This window comes from Microcaecilia unicolor, chromosome 11 (assembly GCF_901765095.1).
Source record: "Microcaecilia unicolor chromosome 11, aMicUni1.1, whole genome shotgun sequence".
Classification (NCBI taxonomy): Eukaryota; Metazoa; Chordata; class Amphibia; order Gymnophiona; family Siphonopidae; genus Microcaecilia; species Microcaecilia unicolor.
In genome coordinates, this window is record NC_044041.1 from 161,519,125 (window position 1) to 161,539,875 (window position 20,751).

General features: G+C 47.9%; 1 protein-coding gene across 1 annotated transcript in view; it reads right to left on the bottom strand.

Moving 5' to 3' along the window:
- STRN4 (striatin 4) overlaps nucleotides 1–20,751 on the bottom strand; it is a 96,740-nt gene that overhangs the window by 47,572 nt on the left and 28,417 nt on the right. The window contains exon 8 of the mRNA XM_030217498.1: nucleotides 2,690–2,806. Within this exon, the coding sequence (XP_030073358.1) occupies nucleotides 2,690–2,806 (117 nt within the window). The remainder of the gene's footprint in view (nucleotides 1–2,689; nucleotides 2,807–20,751) is intronic.

The following is a 20,751-nucleotide window of genomic DNA, read 5'->3' on the forward strand; positions in this document are numbered from 1 at the left end:
AAAAGAGAAACGTATCCTTGAGGACTTGAAAACCCGAACAGGAAGACACAAGAAGAAAAACTATGACTGAGGGCCCCGCGCTCGCGTGTCAGGAGGGAAGACATCAGCCAGGGCCGGTCTTAGCAAGTGCGGGGCCCTGTGCAGACCAATTTGGTGGGGCCCCATCCTAGCCCCGCCCCCACCCTAGCTCCACCCCATTGATAAGATTATTCCATTTTTAGAATTTTTTTTTATTTATGAAATTTCAGATAAAGACAAATGAAGCTAAACTTGTACCAAAAAACTGATTGAAATAATAAGCACAATGCTATCATGAAACCTCTCCTCCCCAGAAGTGGAGTGGCCAAGCCACGGGATCATCATGAATGATGCGGACGGTCGTCCGAGGCGAGCAGAGGTCGGAGGCAGAGCGGGGCCCCCTTAGGTGCAGGGCCCTATGCGGCCGCCTTGGTCGCCTCTGCCTAAGACCGGCCCTGACATCAGCATATGTGTGGTGGGATGTTGCTAGAAAGTTCTTGAGCTCGCTAGCCAGCGTTTGCACCAGGCTTCGTCAAATGATATCACCCAGCTGTGAGAATATGACAGCTTGCTTGTCCTCGGAGAATATGTAAACTGCTTTCACTGTAACCACAGAAAAGCAGTATATCAAATCCCATCACCCTTCCCTTTCCTGAAGGACTGAATTTCCCTCCCCTTCCACCTCCAGATCCAACATCTCTCCCTTTCTTTTCTTTCCCTCCCTCTCCTCATCTCTTGGGTCCACTCTCTCTCTTCGCTGTCACTGTCTAGTACCTCTTCCTCCCTCCACTCCACCCTCATGAGCAGCAACACAAACTTGGTGGTGAGCAACACCAAGCTCTTCTCATGGCTGTTGGAGCTCACCGCCTCAGTCATAGCTTCCACCAGTGACCCCTCCAGTTCTACTCGTGGGTCTGTTGCTCACTCCCCCTCTCCCATCCAGGCTTTGGCATCTGCCCGCCATCTCAGTTTCACCCCCACTGGTCTATCTTAAAGGTGGTCTTCTGTTGGTCCCTGGCAGTAGTAGTATTGCACATACACTGCCTACAGCCTGTCCTCTGGCCCATCACACCGCCTTCGACACTACTTCCTGTTTCTGCATTGGCTAAAGAGGCTAGGGCTCTTCAGCTTGAAGAAGAGATGGCCAAAGGGAAATATGACAGAGGTCTATAAAATACTGAGTGGAAAGGAATGGGCAGACGTGAATCATGTATTTACTCTTGCCAAACATACAAGGACTAGGAAGCTCGCAATGAAGGTACTAAGTAGTAAATTTAAAACAAATCAGAGAAAATATTTCTTCACTCAATGTGTAATTTAACTCTGTAATATGTTGCTGGAGAATATGGTAAAAGAAGTTAACTTAGCAGGGTTTAAAAAAAAAAAGGTTTAGACAAGCTCTTCCAAGAAAAGTCCACAAGCCATTATTAAAATGGACTTGGGAAAATCCACTGCTTATTCCTGGGATAAACATCTCTTTTAGGATCTTGCCAGGTACTTGTGCCCTGGATTATCCATCGCTGGAAATAGGAAACTGTGCTTGACAGAACTTTGATCTGACCCAGTATGGCAATGCTCATGTTCTTATAGTCCAAGGGAAAGCTTCAGACCAGGCCACAGGAGCATATGTGCAACACTGCCGCCACCAGGGACCAACAGAAAAACATCTTTAAGGTAGGCTGGCGCTGGGGGTATGCTAGATCGTGCTAAGGACAGGGGTTGGGATTGGAAGAGAGCAGAAGAGATGTTTGGAGGAGACAGGAGATGCTGCAATGTGATTCAATTTTAATTGCGATTAATAATGTGTTTATCCACTCCTACCCTAGCTGCGATAATATTTAACTCTCTCTCTGACCTCATGTGCACCTTTCTTTAAATTAATCACCTTATTTTCTAAATCCTCTTACTCTCTTACCTATCTATATATTAACCATCTCTCTGACCTCATGTGCAACTTTCAATCTATATGTTCCATCTTTGCTTATACCCAACACTATCAATTAAAATGTTCTATTACGTATTGTTGGCATTGTAAGTAGTATACTATACTTTGTATTATTTGAATATTTTTACTGCTGTAATTGTCTATTGCTCTTGTTTGATTTATTCTTATTGTACACCGCCGTGAGTGAATTCCTTCAAAAAGGCAGTAAATAAATCCCAATAAATAAATAATCACAGAGTTAACTGATTAACTAACAGCCCTATTTAATATTATCCAATGAAAGAGGGGATCACTTTGCCAGCAACTCAAGCCAGGAAAAGAAGGATGGAGAGGAACTAATTGTATCTGATATCATGGAATGCTTATGTCATAACCAAACTCTATAAGCCACATTGAGCCTGCAAATAGGTGGGAAAATGTGGGATACAAATGCAATAAATAAATAAATAAATAAAAACTGAACAAGAAGAAAGGAGGAGAGGACGTTTTTTCTAGCTGCCAAAATCTTTTACCCCTATCACCATAGAGAGGCAGCAGCACACCACTGATAATCTCTCCTGTAAAGAGAATTCTGGGAAGAAGAGCAGACAATGGTGAATCAAGAAAAGAGGCAGGGCAAAAAAAATCAGGAGCAGAGCAGAAAAGGCAAGCACCACAAGCTGGTCTTGTACTTGGGGATTTTCACACAAGTAATTAAGCATAACATACTAGGCGTTCATCTGTTACCTTCATGAGCTGATCGAGGCTGGCTGCAGATGGCAGATGGAATGGATGGTTTAGAAGACAGACCATCCAAATCTCGAAGGTCAGCTAGCATGCCTTGGAGTTTAACTCTCCTCCTTTCTGCAAAATGATGGAAAGATGAAACCATAAGAGACAAGCAGGGCAAGCCTGGCAACACTACTATCTCAGCCACTGGGGCAGGATGCTTTTACTGAGTTAACATATTTGAGATGGCTTCATTAATGTGGGGAACCAAAGGGCAAAGACAAGAGGCCAAAACAGCTTTTACAGTATCCACTGACCTTTTCAATGCTGTGCTAGGTAGTGCTGATGTGAGGGAAAGTTGCAACAATGATGCTATCATCAGCAATGCCACTGAGCCCCCTCATGGTCTTCCAGGACCTGGGACAGACCCTCCTCACCCATCACTGCCCTGGGAAAGCACAACATCTTATACAGCAAAATCAAATCTTGCCTTAATTTCTTAGATTTTTTTGAAAGTGTAAAACAAAAGTGGATAAAGGTGAGCTAGTTGATATACAGGCTCATTTTCAAAGCACATAGACTTAAAGTTCCATAGGTTACTATGGGGCTCATTTTCAAAGCACAGACTTACAAAGTTCCATAGGTTGCTATGTTACTTTGTAAGACTTAAGTGTTTTGAAAATACGCCTCTATGTAACTTACCTATGCACTTTGAAAATGAGCACCACAATGTACTTGAATTTTCAGAAGTCATTTGACAAACTCCCTCATGATAGGCTCCTCGGGAAATTAAAGATTACTGGAATAGGAGGCAATGCTCTGTTGTGGATTGCAAACTGGCTAAAAGGCATTTGTACTGGGATATGTGCTGTTTACCATATTCATAAAGGATCAGGAAATAGGAGTGATAGGTAAGGTGATCACATTTAAGGATGACACAAAATGATTCAAAGTCATAAAGCAATTGCAGATTGTGAGTCCTTGTGAGTGGGACCAGGAAACTGGGCATCTAAATGGCAGGAGGAAATTTGGACTTACCTAATACATTCATTTTCCTTGAGTTCTGCCAGACCAGTCCAGATAAGTAGTTATTCTACTCTATCCCCTGATATAGGGTATGATACATACCTGTAGCAGTTGTTCTCCGAGGACAGCAGGCTGATTGTTCTCACGACTGGGTTGACGTCCGCGGCAGCCCCCACCAACCGGAAAAAGCTTCGCGGGACGGTCGGCACGCAGGGCACGCCCACCGCGCATGCGCGGCCGTCTTCCCGCCCGTGCGCGACCGCTCCCGCCAGTTGAATGACAAGCAATAAAGTATGAAACACAACTCCAAAGGGGAGGAGGGAGGGAAGGTGAGAACAATCAGCCTGCTGTCCTCGGAGAACAACTGCTACAGGTATGTATCATACCCTTTCTCCGAGGACAAGCAGGCTGCTTGTTCTCACGACTGGGGTATCCCTAGCTCTCAGGCTCACTCAAAACAATAACCCAGGTCAATTGAACCTCGCAACGGCGAGGGTACAACAGAAATTGACCTACGAAGAACAACTAACTGAGAGTGCAGCCTGACCAGAATAAATTCGGGTCCTGGAGGGTGGAGTTGGATTTACACCCCAAACAGATTCTGCAGCACCGACTGCCCGAACCGACTGTCGCGTCGGGTATCCTGCTGGAGGCAGTAATGAGATGTGAATGTGTGGACAGATGACCACGTCGCAGCCTTGCAGATCTCTTCAATAGTGGCTGACTTCAAGTGGGCCACCGACGCTGCCATGGCTCTGACACTATGAGCCGTGACATGACCCTCAAGAGTCAGCCCAGCCTGGGCGTAAGTGAAGGAAATGCAATCTGCTAGCCAATTAGAGATGGTGCGTTTCCCGACAGCGACCCCTAGCCTGTTAGGGTCGAAAGAAATAAACAATTGGAGCGGACTGTCTGTGGGGCTGTGTCCGCTCCAAGTAGAAGGCCAATGCTCTCTTGCAGTCCAATGTGTGCAACTGACGTTCAGCAGGGCGGGTATGCGGCCTGGGGAAGAATGTTGGCAAGACAATTGACTGGTTAAGATGGAACTCCGACACCACCTTCGGCAGGAACTTTGGGTGAGTGCGGAGCACTACTCTGTTGTGATGAAATTTGGTATATGGAGCATGAGCTACTAGGGCTTGAAGCTCACTGACCCTACGAGCTGAAGTAACTGCCACCAGGAAAATGACCTTCCAGGTCAAGTACTTCAGATGGCAGGCATTCAGTGGCTCAAAAGGAGGTTTCATCAGCTGGGTGAGGACGACGTTGAGATCCCATGACACAGTAGGAGGCTTGATAGGGGGCTTTGACAAAAGCAAGCCTCTCATGAATCGAACGACTAAAGGCTCTCCAGAGATGGCTTTACCTTCCACACGATAATGGTAAGCACTAATCGCACTAAGGTGATTCCTTACTGAGTTGGTCTTGAGGCCAGACTCTGATAAGTGCAGAAGGTATTCAAGCAGGTTCTGTGCAGGGCAAGAACGAGGTTCTAGGGCCATGCTCTCACACCACACGACAAACCTCCTCCACTTGAAAAAGTAACTCTTTTTAGTGGAATCCTTCCTAGAGGCAAGCAAGACCCGGGAGACACCCTCAGACAGACCCAACGCAGTGAAGTCTACGCCCTCAACATCCAGGCCGTGAGAGCCAGAGACTGAAGGTTGGGGTGCAGCAACGCTCCGTCGTTCTGCGAAATGAGAGTCGGAAAACACTCCAATCTCCACGGTTCTTCGGAGGACAACTCCAGAAGAAGAGGGAACCAGATCTGACGGGGCCAAAAGGGCGCTATCAGAATCATGGTGCCGCGGTCTTGCTTGAGCTTCAGTAAGGTCTTCCCCACCAAAGGTATGGGAGGATAAGCATACAGGAGGCCGGTCCCCCAATGGAGGAGAAAGGCATCCGACGCTAGCCTGCCGTGTGCCTGAAGTCTGGAACAGAACAGAGGCAGCTTGTGGTTGGTCTGAGAGGCGAAAAGGTCCACCGAGGGGGTGCCCCACGCTCGGAAGATCTTGCGTACCACTCTGGCATGGAGCGACCACTCGTGCGGTTGCATGACTCTGCTCAGTCTGTCGGCCAGACTGTTGTTTACGCCTGCCAGGTATGTGGCTTGGAGGAGCATGCCGAACCGACACGCCCAACGCCACATCCCGACGGCCTCCTGGCACAGGGGGCGAGATCCGGTGCCCCCCTGCTTGTTGACGTAATACATTGCAACCTGATTGTCTGTCCGAATTTGGATAATTTGACAGGACAGCCGATCTCTGAAAGCCTTCAGTGCGTTCCAGATCGCTCGGAGCTCCAGGAGGTTGATCTGCAGATCCTTTTCCTGGAGGGACCACAGACCCTGAGTGTGGAGCCCATCGACATGGGCTCCCCACCCCAGGCGAGATGCATCCGTCGTCAGCACTTTCGTGGCTGCGGAACTTGGAATGGACGTCCCAGGGTCAAATTGGTCCGGATGGTCCACCAGAGCAGTGAAGTGCGACAACTGGTGGAGAGGCGGATGACATCTTCTAGATTCCCGGTGGCTTGGAACCACTGGGAAGCTAGGGTCCATTGAGCAGATCTCATGTGAAGACGAGCCATGGGAGTCACATGAACTGTGGAGGCCATATGACCCAGAAGTCTCAACATCTGCCGAGCTGTGATCTGCTGAGACGCTCTGGTCTGCGAAGCCAGGGCCAAGAGATTGGTGGCCCTCGCTTCGGGAAGGTAGGCCTGAGCCGTCTGGGAATTCAGCAGCGCTCCTATGAATTCCAGAGACTGAGTTGGCTGGAGATGGGACTTTGGGTAATTTATCACAAACCCCAGCAGCTCCAGAAGTTGAATAGTGCACTGCATGGACCGGAGGGCTCCTGCCTCCGAGGTGTTCTTGACCAGCCAATCGTCGAGATATGGGAACACGTGCACTCCCAGCTTGCGTAGGTAGGCCGCTACCACCACGAGGCACTTTGTAAACACTCGTGGGGCAGAGGCGAGCCCAAAGGGCAGCACACAATACTGAAAGTGCCGTGCGCCCAGGCGGAATCTGAGATACTGTCTGTGAGCTGGCAGTATCGGGATGTGAGTGTATGCGTCCTTTAAATCCAGGGAACATAGCCAATCGTTTTTCTGAATCATTGGCAGAAGGGTGCCCAAGGAAAGCATCCTGAACTTTTCTTTGACCAGGAATTTGTTCAGGCCTCTCAGGTCTAGGATGGGACGCATCCCCCCTGTTTTCTTTTCCACAAGGAAGTACCTGGAATAGAATCCCTGCCCTTCCTGCCCGGGTGGTACGGGCTCGACCGCATTGGCGCTGAGAAGGGCGGAGAGTTCCTCTGCAAGTACCTGCTTGTGATGGGAGCTGAAAGACTGAGCTCCTGGAGGACAATTTGGAGGCAGGGAGGCCAAATTCAGGGCGTATCCGCACCGCACTATTTGGAGAACCCACTGGTCGGAGGTTATGAGAGGCCACCTTTGGTGAAAAAATTTTAACCTCCCTCCGACCGGCAGATCGTCCGGTACGGACACTTGTAGGGCGGCTATGTTCCCGTGGATCCAGTCAAAAGCCCGTCCCCGGCTTTTGCTGTGGAGGCGCAGGGGGCTGCTTAGGCGCACGCTGTTGACGAGAACGAGCGCGCTGGGGCTGTCCCTGTGCCTGACGAGGCCTTCGGGCCGGCTGGTTGTACCTACGCTTTGCAAAAGAATAGGGTGCAGCCTGCCGTGCCCGGGAAAAAACGCCCACCCGTGGGGGCGGGTGCTGAAGGCGCCCGGTGGGAGAGCTTGTCGAGAGCGGTTTCCCGCTGATGCAGTTGGTCCACCATCTGCTCGACCTTCTCACCGAAAATGTTATCCCCCCGGCAAGGGACGTCGGCCAGTCTCTGCTGGGTGCGGTTGTCCAGGTCAGAGGCACGCAGCCATGAGAGCCTGCGCATCACTATACCTTGGGCCGCAGCACGAGATGCCACGTCACAGGTGTCAAAAATCCCCCTGGACAGGAACTTTCTGCACGCCTTCAGCTGCCTGACCACCTCCTGATAAGGCCTGGACTGCTCCGGCGGGAGCTTATCGACCAGGTCCGCCAGCTGTTGCACATTGGTCCGCATGTGGATGCTCATATAGAGCAGGTACGATTGGATGCGGGTCACGAGCATGGAGGACTGGTAGGCCTTCCTCCCAAATGAGTCCAGAGTGCGAGACTCCCGCCCCGGGGGCGCCGAGGCGGTATCCCTCGAACTCCGTGCCCTCTTGAGAGCAGAATCCACGACCGCTGAGTCATGGGGCAACTGGGGCCGCATGAGCTCTGGGTCAGAGTGGATCCTGTACTGGGACTCTGCTTTCTTGGGAATGGTGGGATTAGTTAATGGTCGCACCCAGTTCCGGAGCAGCGTCTCCTTCAGGACATTGTGCAGCGGTACCGTGGAGGACTCTCTAGGTGGTGATGGATAGTCGAGGACCTCGAGCATCTCGGCCCTCGGCTCTTCCACAGAGACCACGGGAAAGGGAATGCTTATAGACATATCCCGCACAAAGGAGGCAAAGGAGAGACTCTCAGGAGGTGAGAGCTTCCTCTCCGGTGACGGCGTGGGGTCCGAGGGAAGGCCCGTAGACTCCTCTGAGGAGAAATATCTCGGGTCCTCCTCTTCCCCCCACGAGTCCTCATCCTCGGTATCGGACATTAGCTCATGTAGCTGAGTCCGGTACCGGGCCCGGCTCGACGTCGAGGCACCGAGGCCTCGGTGTCGTCGAGCGGTGGACTCCCGCGCCGGCGGGGACGGAGCTCCCTCCATCGACGTCGACGGGGACTCCACCTGCGTGGCTGTCGAGACCGGCACCGCAAGCGGCGGCGGTGTCGACTGCCCCCGGCGCCGGGCTAGAGCTCGCCGGCGCCACAGTCATCGGCGCCGAGGGCGCAAGCACCCCCGGCGCCGGCACAGCCTGGCGCATCAGCCCTTCCAGGAGCCCCGGAAGGATGGCTCTGAGGCACTCGTCCAGGCCCGCTGCCGAGAAAGGCGGTGGGGCCGGCAAGGGTGTCGGTGCCAGAAGCTGCTGGGGGCCAGGAGACGGCACCGAGGTGCCGGAACCCCGACGCGTCGGTACCTCCACCACCGACGGAGATCTCTCCTCTCTGTGATGACGCTTCGGCGTCGACACCTCCTCAGGCACCGAGGGCTCCCGGTGACGGCGCTTCTTGTCCTTCTTCCGGTGCACGTCACCGGTGCCGGAGGGCATGGAGGAGGAGGAGGTCGATCCCCCTCGGTCTCGAGGTACCGGGTCCGACAGGGTTCGGTCCCGTGGCTCACGAGTTGAGGGAGTGACCGGGGCCGACTGCCCACGCGGTCTCTCTACCCCACTCTCGCCGGCGGACCGGCGGGCCGACGGGACCTGTTCTCCTGGGGTCGCTGCCATCGGTGCCGATGTCTCGGGCATCGATACCGGTACCGAAGAACCGGCCTTCGATACCGATGCCGTCGAGGTCGACGTCGAGGGGCCGGCGCAAGTTCCAAAAAGACGGTCCCGCAGAACTTGCCTCGCAACCTGAGTCCGTTTCCGGAGACCGAGACACAAAGCACACGACTTGAGATTGTGCTCCGGCCCGAGGCACTGGAGGCACCAAGCGTGGGTGTCGGTCTGCGAGATCGGCCGGCCGCAGCGACCACACTTTTAAATCCACTCGGGACCTTCGAGGACATCGACGGAAAAATCGCGTCGGCGAAGTCAAAGTCGGCAATGGTGGCTAAAATCACACCACGAAAATTGAAACCGACCGAGCGGCCACTAGGCCGCAACGAGGCGTCCCCGCTAGAAAGCGAGGGAAAAGGAGGAGCGCGTGCTCCACACGCGCAAAATTCTTTTTTTTTTTTTTTTTTTTTGGATAACAAACGAAACTGAAAGAAGAAGAGGCCAAAAGGGCCAAGAGCGACGACCCGCGTAAACGCGGTCGAAAATTCCGGCGGCTGAAACGAGAGAGTTGCAAAAACACGACTCTCTCAGTCGCGGGAAAAAAATAACTGGCGGGAGCGGTCGCGCACGGGCGGGAAGACGGCCGCGCATGCGCGGTGGGCGTGCCCTGCGTGCCGACCGTCCCGCGAAGCTTTTTCCGGTTGGTGGGGGCTGCCGCGGACGTCAACCCAGTCGTGAGAACAAGCAGCCTGCTTGTCCTCGGAGAATCAAAACTATTTAACCGGCCAGACACAGATGCTGACTGGTTAAACAGCATATCAGAGTCTAACCAGTTATCTCCACTGAATACTGCCGGTTAGCACATAGCATATAACCAGCTATATCGAACGATTGGCAGTTTATATTTCAACATTTTTATTGATGACAAAGATAACTACATCCAATATCTGGCATAAACGTAAATGCCAACAGCAAACTTTCAAAATAGAAATACAATGATAAAGTCCATCATCAATCTTTTTAACAGTTTCTCCCATCCCCCCTAACCCTCCCTCTTTCCCCTCTGCTTGTCATTTTCGACAGTTTTTATTGATGACATCTCCAAAAGTACCAATCCACCTAAACATAACATTCTCAAAACAATTGTACAGAACTCAGTGGAACAGCACTTCAAACACGCAACATTGCGTACAGCCATCCAATTTTGAAATACAACACTTATCCCTCCCTCCCCCCAGACCCTATTCTGCATTTACCTTTTATGTTTTAACTATTGTTATGAATGAAGACGCATTACTAGCAATTCTTTGTTATACAATAAAAGTCTGATAACAGATAATTCTATCTTAACCCATAAACTTCCATATTAAACTCCAATAATTGTGTCTCATGATTTGCTCTGTATTTTATTACCTCATTTAAGTCCCAACAATGTTTACCGATGAGACTTCTGAATGTTTTTCTTCAAATAAAACTTTTCCAAGCTATTATTGCATGTAACCCTTCAATTTACATAGAATCTTACCTTTTTCAAAACTATTTCCCCTTCCTCCCTCCCCTCTATCCTCTTAAACCAACTTTTAACTTCATGGCGTCCCTCTACTCTCCCCTCAGTATAATTATCAGAGTGTAGGTTAACATGTCCGGATTCCTCTGGCACTTTCCCCCATTTCTGAGGCGGTCTTCTCTAGCTATGCCTACTCCACTTACCCTACCCATACCAAAAATTGTTTGTTTTTTTTTAGCCTCTCTCTCCTTCTATCTCATGGCTCGGTCAGATTATTGAGCACTGCACTTCGTGCTTTATGAGAGATTTGTTGCAAGTATCTGTTCCAAATGGAAATGAATGCTTTTCTTTTCTTTGGGGTACCTCGTGCTGCTCTAGCCTCCCATAACATCAACTCATGAAATTTATTCCTCCCAAGCCAGATGGTGGGTGGTTCCTCTTGCATCCAATGTCTCAATATGCATTTTTTCCCCACTGCATACGCCTTACCCAGCAGGAGATCCGTGCTCTTATCTGAAAGTTGAACGATTGGCAGTTTATAAAACCCCTGGATATTCAATGCTGGTCCCCGGAAACAGTCAGATATTGAATATTCAGGTTTAACGTCAGCAGAAGACAGCAAAAGAGTTGCCCACCGCTAGCTGAATATCTGGACCTATGTGTTCTTATACTACCTCTTTTCCCATAGGATTCTAGACAGATTACAATCAAGAAGTTAAAACATAAGTTGAGAATTACATAATTAGAGCAACATAAATGGGCCAAGCTAACTTTAAAATACTTAGAAAACAAACAAGATTTTAACAATTTTTTAAAAAGTATATAAAAGAGGGCAAAGCTTTAATCTGTAAGGGGAGGGAATTCCAAATGTTTACCCTTGAAACGTAAAAGAGTTATTTAAAATGCTCTTAAAACAAACCTCCTTAATAGGTAGTTTAAGGTTAAAAACGTTGAATGTTGTATATAACGTCTTATAGCCAGGTTGGCAAAATCCTAAAGAGATAAAATGAGCTTGTACCATCTCATAAATTAAGCAGTTATGCCCCCCTACCAGTAGTTGGAAACAGAGAAAAACAACTCAGAGCTGACTTCACTACATATCTGAGACTGGTGCTGTCAAACAAAAGACTATTGAAGGCAATTCTTATGTTCAGTTTCCAATTAATCTCCAAAGCCAAACATGATGCAGTCAAAATCACCATTCCATGCACCAAGGGAACAACTACTTTCAGAGTGGGTTACAACAGTGTTTCTCAACTTCAAGCCAAGTACCCTCCAAGTCAAACAAACTTCAACTAAGTACAAGCTCCAATCAGCTCTGGCAGATATACATTCAAAAAATGGACACATTCTAATCATGACATAGAAAATAAAATTACCTACCTTTGTTGTCTGCCATTTTATTTTTCTAATAATGTTGGTCCCAGTATCTGGTTTCTGCTTTTTTTTTCTGCCTTCTCTTTAACTTTCTTACCAGGGTCTCCAGTCCATTTGACCTTTCCATTTCCATTATCCATCTCCCTTTACTGTGTCCTTATCTTTCCCTATTCCCAGTATCTCCCCCTCTTTGTGTGCGTCTCTCTCCCCAGTCATGTATCATCTCCTTTCTGTCTTCCTCCTACTACCTTACATGAGCCCACCGACCATCCAAGATCTCATCTGTCTGTCTCTCTCCTCCCCCCATATCCAGCATCACCCCATTTCCCTCTCCTTCCCACACATCCAGCATCACCCCCATTTCTTGCTCCTCCCCCCACATCCAGCTATGCCCCCCTCTCTCTTTCCTCCTATTCACCACTATTCGACAGCCTCATCTCTCTTTCCCTCACCCCACCATCCTGCATTGCCCCATCTCTCTCTGCTTCTCCCCCCCATCAACTACCACAGTCGGCCCCATCTCTCTCTACTACATATGTAGTCCCATCTGTCTTTTTCCTGCCCCACTACAGGTCACTTAACTCCTTCACTGACACCTCCATCCACCCCCTCACTCATCCACTCACTGCTGCCTTCCCTCCCTGCCGGGCTGCTGCCTTCCCATGTCTGCAGCAGCACCAAGAAATAGAACCCGCATCTTTCCCTCCCTGCTGCTGACCCTTTCGCTCATACATGGCCTCCTCTTGGCTGCATGCTACAAGCAAACTGAAACCAGTTGTGGAGCCATAGCCTTCTGTGTGCCACTGGATAATCTTGCTGGTCCTGCCCCTCCAAAAGAAAATTACATCACAGGGACTGCAAGAGCTGCCAGCAGCGCGCACAATATGATTGCCCCACACCTGGTTTTTGTTTGCTTGCAGCGCGCAACCAGGAGTCGGGGAGGCAGCAGATATGTAAACAGGTAGGCAGCAAGGAGGGGAAGGATACAGGTTCTATTTCTGGATGCTTCTGCAAACATGGGAAAGCAGCGGCCCTGCAGACGAGCATGGGGTGGCAGGAAGGGAAATAAAACACTTGGGATATGCAAGACAGCAGGAGGGGGTATGTTGATGCCCAAGTGTGTTGGAACCTATGGGCTACAATATATTCAATATTCGCTTTCTAAATTTTTCAGAATGAGTGCCCTTGACTATCATGGCTTCCATAGCTGGGTTCTGGACTGGTCCAGCAGGACTCAAGAAAAATAAATTAGAAGTCCAAATTTACCCTTCTTTATAGTCCATCCTAGTCCAGTCCAAAAAAATAGGATGTACTCAAGCTGTAGCCAGACTGGGCAGGAAGAAGCCATGATAGCTCTCAGAACTCCAACACCTAGGGTTTTGAAACTTCAGACCTGCAAACCCATGATGAGGCACTTAGAGAAGGGGTGTAATAAAGGCAAGAGCACTGTCCTACCATTATCATCTGGAAAACAAAGTCTAGATCTGCCTATGAGGATTTTTGTTCTCTGAGCAGGCTAGCTGGCTCCCTAGGACTTGACAACTCTTGTTGGTGTGGTCTAAAGTGATCATCTCCTTGACTCCTCCTAGAAATCAATGCCTTAAAGAACATTGCCTTAATAGGACAAATCTATAGACCTATATCCCAAAATTTGGAAGGCACTGGGCACTTACAAACATCTCAAAAGTGACCGACTTTTTCTTAACCATTGAAGGCAGAAACAAAATCATCCTTAAAAAAAAAATTAAATTAAAAGGGGGGGGGGGGGGGGGGGCAAATATCATGCAAAGAGATAACATTCCCTTTCAAATTACCCAAGCAGACCAACCTCTACCCCAAGACCTAAGAGGTGATACCATACAAGGCAGGAGAGGAAGGAAGGACTGAGTCCTTGAGACTAAACCCTGGTTCCAAATAACATGCTCCTCTCCCCAGCACGTAGCCCATCTGGAACAGTAGCTAGGGAGCCTCTGTGTCTGTGTCCCACAGCTAGTCTCTGCCCTCTGTGAGAGTTGCGAGTTTGTGGAGGAAGAAGGCTGAAAAAAAATAGCGCTCAAGGGGTATAGTGTCCCCACAAAAACTGAACTTGCAGAGGCTTCAAATTCCAGCATAAGTCTTCCATGCAGTACTCTTTTGCATCACCAAAGATTATACGACTTGATACTAAGTATCCTTGCTATGTTGCTCTATTTTCCCAACAACCAAGAAAGGAAAAGATAAAGGAAGGAATCATCTGACTGGGGAAAAAGATGAAGTGCCCCTCCTGATTGGCTCCTTCAGAAAATGGATCAGGGCATATCCAGGCTCCCAGCAGAAAAGTGTACAGGAGACTGGATGTCAGTAGTTCTACCAGGATATCCAGTTCCCTGTCTCCTGCTTTTCTTTCTTTGGCTGAAGAATTTGTTTGTCTTGGAGTTTCACTGAGCCAATATGAGATCCACACACAGAGGTGCTTCACGACCCCCCCCCCCCCCCCCCCCCCCCAATTGCTTCTTCCAGTCCTTAAATTTCAGGGTCCCAAACAGGATTGATCAAGAAAATTTCTCAGACCAAAATTTAATATGAAGAAGTGCAAACTGATGCACTTGGGGTGTAGAAATCCAAAAGAGCAGTATGCACCACAGGGTGAGAGACCGATACACACAAATCAGGACAGAAGGGGATAGTGTCTGAGGATCTCAGGGCAGTGAAACAATGTGACAAGGCAGTGGCTGTTGCCTGAAGAATGCTAGGCTGCACAGAGAGAGGCATAACCAGCAGAATGTTGTTGATGCCCCTGTACAAGTCATTGGTGAGGCCCCACTTGAAGTATTCTATCCAGTATTGGAAGTTGTATCACTTCAAAGACATAAAAAGATTTGAGGCGGTTCAGAGGAAGACAACCAAAATGGTACAGAGTTTGTGCCATAAGACACATGAGAAGAGACTGAAGAACTTGAATATGTATAGGCTAGAGAAAAGTAGACTTGAAAACTATTAATATACAAACCAACCTCTTCCACAAACATATGGGCAGTAGAACTAGAGGACATGAATTGAGGTTGCAGGGAGGTGGACATAGGACTAATGTCAGGAAATTCTTTTTCACAGAGAGCAATTGATGCCTGGAACGCCCTTCCAGGAGAGGTGGTAGAGTCAAAAACAGTGAGCAATTTCAAAAATGCATGGGATAGAAAACAGGGCATGCCTAAATAGAAAGAGAATGGAAACACAAAATGGCTGTTAAGGTGTTATGTTGGGCAAGAAGTCAGACAGACTTCTACAGTCTGTGTCCTGCAAATGACAAAAGACAGGTGAAGCTTCGGCATCTCCAGTGTTGTAGATCATTTTGTCATGTGCTGTAAGTGAGGGTACTGTGCAGCTCAGGAGGGAGGAGAAGACTAGTAAGTTGAATACTGTCAGCAATACTAGGGGATGGTTATAACCAAGACTCCATCAAATTTGGCTGTCTTGACAACCAGTGTTTAAGCATGGGTGGCTGGGGCCTCCACAGAGTGGTGGGTGCAGCTCTGACTGTGCGGGTCTTTAGCTGCCATCATTTGTGTCACAATAGTGGCATCACTCCACCAACAGAGAAACCCCATCCCAGACCAAATATAACACACTTACCAGGACACCTGAGGGCTATTAGTTTCCCTCAGCTTTGTTCCTATCAGCAATAGCATTGTCTTGTCTGTCACCTCCTGGACTGCCTTCTCCCAAGCTAGAAGCCAGGGTTGATAGCATGCTAGATGGATAATTCTGGCCCCAATCTATATTTGGACCTCTTGGTTCTCTACCAGGACCACTGCTACCACTTCAGCTGCCCTAGACCATAGCTCCTATCCCATCCTTTCAGGTTGACCTCTATAGTGCAAAATAGACCATGAAAGGGACTCCATATTCATTCCTTGCCAGAGAAAACTGTGAAAGTCACCTGATCAGGTTCCTTCCTGACTCCCTACATGGAGTAGCCTTATGACACTGGGCTAATGGAGGTCACCCTGAAAGGAGACTGAACCAAGAGACACACAAAAGCTTGAGCCCAAGGTACAACATACAGATCCACTGTCCTGGAACCTAAGAAAGGACTATTCTCAGGGAGGAAATGGAAACAGGATATCTGGGTACTGGGAGGAAGATCTTAAGCCTCTGATGTCAAAGGCCATGTTTTCTTAGGAGACAAGAGAGCTCACCTTTGCCCCCAAAACTAAGAAGGACAAAATTGTTTTTCATGATAATCGACAGCATAGGGGTTCCAAACCTGCAGAACCTTGACTACCATCCAACTCTCTTTTGATGACTCAGTCTTAAATAGTGTGAAGAATAAGGGGCTGTCCTATCCTGGGTAGGCCACTAGATGGATGGCGCTGTTCCCATAGAAATGGGGGGAAATGCCTAGGATAAGTCACTAGAGGGAGCCAGTAGGGGAATGTCCAGGTGGAGGCTGCTAGGACCAGGGAGAGTCCTGGGCTGGAAACAGGTGTAGGTGGTTTTGGGCTAGGTCCTGCCTGGAATTAGGGGGAAGAGCCTAAAGGGGTGGAGAAGCTAATTAACCACCTTATACCTGCCTGTGTGGTGAAAGAGAGGGGAGGAGCTGGAGACCTGGCAGCTGAAGGAAGAAGATCCCCTTGAAGGTACTGGCTGAACTCTGTGGACTTTTGAAGCTCTCTGCTGAAAAGGTGACAGCTGCACTACTCTCTGAGAAAGAAATGTAAATGCTTTTGTTTGGCTGTTTGAACTGTGAAAGTTTGAGGAACTGCTTTAAGTCTGGGAAGGGTTTAATTAGAAGACTCTGAGTAAATGCCTTTTTGGTTATGGTTGAATTGAAGAAGAAATGTTTAAGTTAAAGAAGGAATAAGCCATGAAGATTATGTTAAATGTTGGTGAACATTTGTGGAAGGTGAAGAGGAGGCAGAGAACTCCCCTGTGTTTCAGGCAGAGTCCTGGTGAATTACTGAGAAGTGTTGAGCCCAACCATGACTGTGTGTGAAGGAAACTAAGCAGGGTCAGCCCTGGCCAGGTCCTGGAAGGGTGACCAGCTTACAATAGCCAATCATCTGAATTTACTACCCCTTGACCAACAGGTAACCGGGTCATGGTTAGCCCTATGGACAGAGCCTGAAGATGTTGGTGAGAGATCTAGGAATGCCAAATCTGGCAATATCTAGTGTAAGCCCAAGAAAAGGTTTGCCATTCTACATGGGGACCTCAAGAACAGGTAGAATCAGAGCCCTCTTTCGAGTCCAAATCCTGGTAGCTCATTATCACCTTAACACTGCCCCCAAAGCCTATAGTGAGGATGAAGGGAAGTCTCCCTAAGTAGTGTTCAACCACCCAGTGAAGAGACTCCACATGTTTTCATGAAGGAGTACAACCACACAAACAAGAATGGTGCATCCCAGTCAAACCTTCTGTCCAGGGAGGTAGCTGCCCGAACAGTATTGTTTACTAGGGGAGGGACCTGAGGTGAGGAAGAACCTCCTATAAGTATTTCCAATCAGACTCTGAATTTTGGTCCCTAAAGTTCCAGGACTTTTCCAAAAAGGTACTACTTGAAAAGGATGAAACTGCACAACCTGTTCAAAAACAGCTGTGTCTACCACTCAGTGCGGAAACTCCTGAGAAGCATGGCCAAAACATTGTAACCCGGTCTTGAACTAGCCATGACCAGACAATATGGAGGTTACAACCAAAAGGAGCTCTTAATACCACTTACCTTCCTCATATGAGATTCACCAGCCATTAATCCAGTGGTTCCCAAACCCGGTCCTGGAGGCACCCCAGAAAGTCAGGTTTTCAGGATATCCACGATGAATATTCATGGGAGAGATTTGAATGCACTGCCTCCACTGCATGCAAATATCTCTTATGAATATTCATTGTGGATATCCTAAAACCCTGACTGGCTGGGGTCCCTCCATGACCAGGTTTGGGAACCAGTGCGTTAACCCATTCCAGGAGTTGTTATGGCCCACATCGGATCTTCAAGATCTCTGTGCTCTACATACTGTTACCTACAGGAAGGTGACCATGCCCCATTCAGGGGATGCTGGACCCAAAATGAGATGACTCAGGTCATGGAGCCACTTCATACAGCTGCCTGGAATGAGGCAGAGTATAGAAAAAAGAAATATTACATAAACAAGAGTAATAAATCTTTCTACCACAGAGGTCCCTGAATGTTGTGCTTCCCTCTAAATCATGGTTTTACATGATATGGGATCACCTAGAAAGGTTGTTCCTATCTTCTCTTCACTAGGAAGAAAATATAAAACACTTGATCCTGGCCACTTTAAGGCGTGAAAGCAGAAAACAAAATAGGAGGAAAAGTCCCTCACGCAAGTGTGAGCAACGAACAACAAAGTGAGGAGGACTTGAGGAAGATGTCAAACAATCTTTAATTCAAACAAACATAAAAACGACCCAACACGGCCATGTTTCAGAACCAAAGGCTTGTTTCCGGGGTCAAACAGATCTAGATATAAATAAAAATTAAATTAAAAATAAATAAAATACAAAAATAAATAAATACGTGGTTCAATAACAAGTTAAAAATATGTAAAATATGTTAAATGGATGATGATCTATGAACAGACATCATATGTGATACAAATAGAAATGTGAAACAAAATTGTGAATTGTAGAAAGATTGTTTGACATCCTCTTCACTTTAAGGCTTGAATCAGGTGTCACAGCCTAAGGAGATCCCATGTCCAGCTATAATGAGTTAATCATTCACAAATAAAGAATTACCTACAGATTTACATCCACACAGGGCACTGACCAGGTTTTACACCACACACACCACATGGGCCACAACTCAGTCTCGAAGAACCTGTCCAGCTTCACATTTATCTGGGTGCTAAACCTGCACAGATTACACCCATCAACCAGTAACCTGTTTGACTGCAAGCTCTCAAGCCAGGCCAAATGCACTGGCTAAAATGCTGAACTGCCATGACCTACCTTCCTTTATTTCCACGTATACTGGAAGCAAGTAGGAGAGTGGACTGCACCCAACTAGCTGATGCCTACTTGCTTGCCATCAAACTAGACCAAATGCAGCCGCTAATACGCTGAATCACTATAATTTACCTGCTGCTTGTCACCTCCCCCAGACATACAGGATACAAGTGGATGGAAAGATAGAGTAGCGAGATCACTTCACACTCCTTTACTCGGTCCATGTGACACAGCACCATAGGAAACCTGGAGGCAGTCTGGGAAAAAGATGCACTGAAGGCTATTTCTTTTTTCATTTTTCTCTTCTTCCAAGAACTTTAAATCCACCGGCACCCAGGGAACTTACCTCTGACCCCCCCCCCCCCCCTTCAAAGAGCAGGCAACAAACCCCCACAAGGATTGGAGAAGGGGGCAGGGGGATGGCCAGGAACCACTGGGTTCAGCACCTCTGGGCTCTGTGGACTGGCCTCTACCAATCATAGCCCTTTAGTCTGTCCCCAAGGGGTGGGTGGAAAACAGAAAGAAATTCAGCCCCAAAGAACTATTGAATGCAGCACCCCCTGACTCAGTATATACTCCATGAGGAATCTGGGTGTTCAGCCTTCTCGGGAGCAGCCTACTCATAGTTGCTGCACCAAGCCACATGTCTGCACCATCTGCTGGGGCTAAAGAAATACTGAAGAGCTAAAGGTAGCACCAGTCCCCTATAAGGGACGCGACATCAGATCTGAGCTGTTTTCTCTGGTTCCATCTGCTGGCAGGGGGGTATAACCACTTCTCCAGACTGGTCTGATATGGATGATAAGGAAATGACATTTAATGTACAGAAGTGCAAGGTAATGCATATAAGCAAAAACAATCCCAACTACAGGTAAGTGCTGGGTTCTGAAATAGCAGTCCCCCACTCAATAAAAAGATCTTGGAGTCATCATGGATAATACACTGAAGTTTTCAACCCAGTGTGCCACAGCTGCTAACACAGCAAATAAGAATGTTAGGGATTATTTGAAAAGGGATGGAAAACAAAACCTAGACTATCATTATGCCTCTGTATTGAAGAATTAGGTCTTACCTGCTAATTTTCTTTCCTTTCGTCCCACCAGACCAGTCCTGAACTTGCCAGTGTTGCATCCATCAGCCAGCAGGTGAAGAAAGAACTGTGGTCTGTCCTACCAATTCCAGATTTCAGTATTTTCTTAACAAAGTAGTGGAACCCCTCCTAAATCAGAGCAGTTAGAATGCTTTCATTCCTTCTTATGCCTCCATTAATTCATTCAATATAACAAGGAAAAGGATTTATAAAAACCTTTAAACCAAGAGAATATGCACTCTACCTAGAAAGACCAATTGTGTAGAAATATTTACGTAACTCAGATACTCTGACTCAGGGCGGGAATCTGGACTGGTCTTGTGAGACTAAAGCAGATGTTCTCAACCCAGTCCTCAAGACATACCCAGCCAGTCATGTTTTCAGGATACTAACAATAAATATGAATGAGATAGATTTTCATATAGTGGAGGCAATGCATTTAAATTTATCTCATGCATATTCTTGAAAACCAGACTGGCTTGGTGTGTCTAGAGGACTGGACTGGGAACACCTAGACTAAAGGAAAGAAAATCAGCAGATAAGACCTGTCTTCCTTCCTTAGCATCCTCACCAGACTAGTCCAGAACTTGTGGGATGTTGTAAAGCTGTCCTTAAACAAAGGAGGAAATCCAAAACCCCTGCTCTTAACACTGAAGCTCCAAAGGAATCTTCCTCCTTGGCAGCGACATCCAATCTATAATGCTTAGAAAAGGTGTGAAGTGAAGATCACTATGCCACTCTAAATACCCT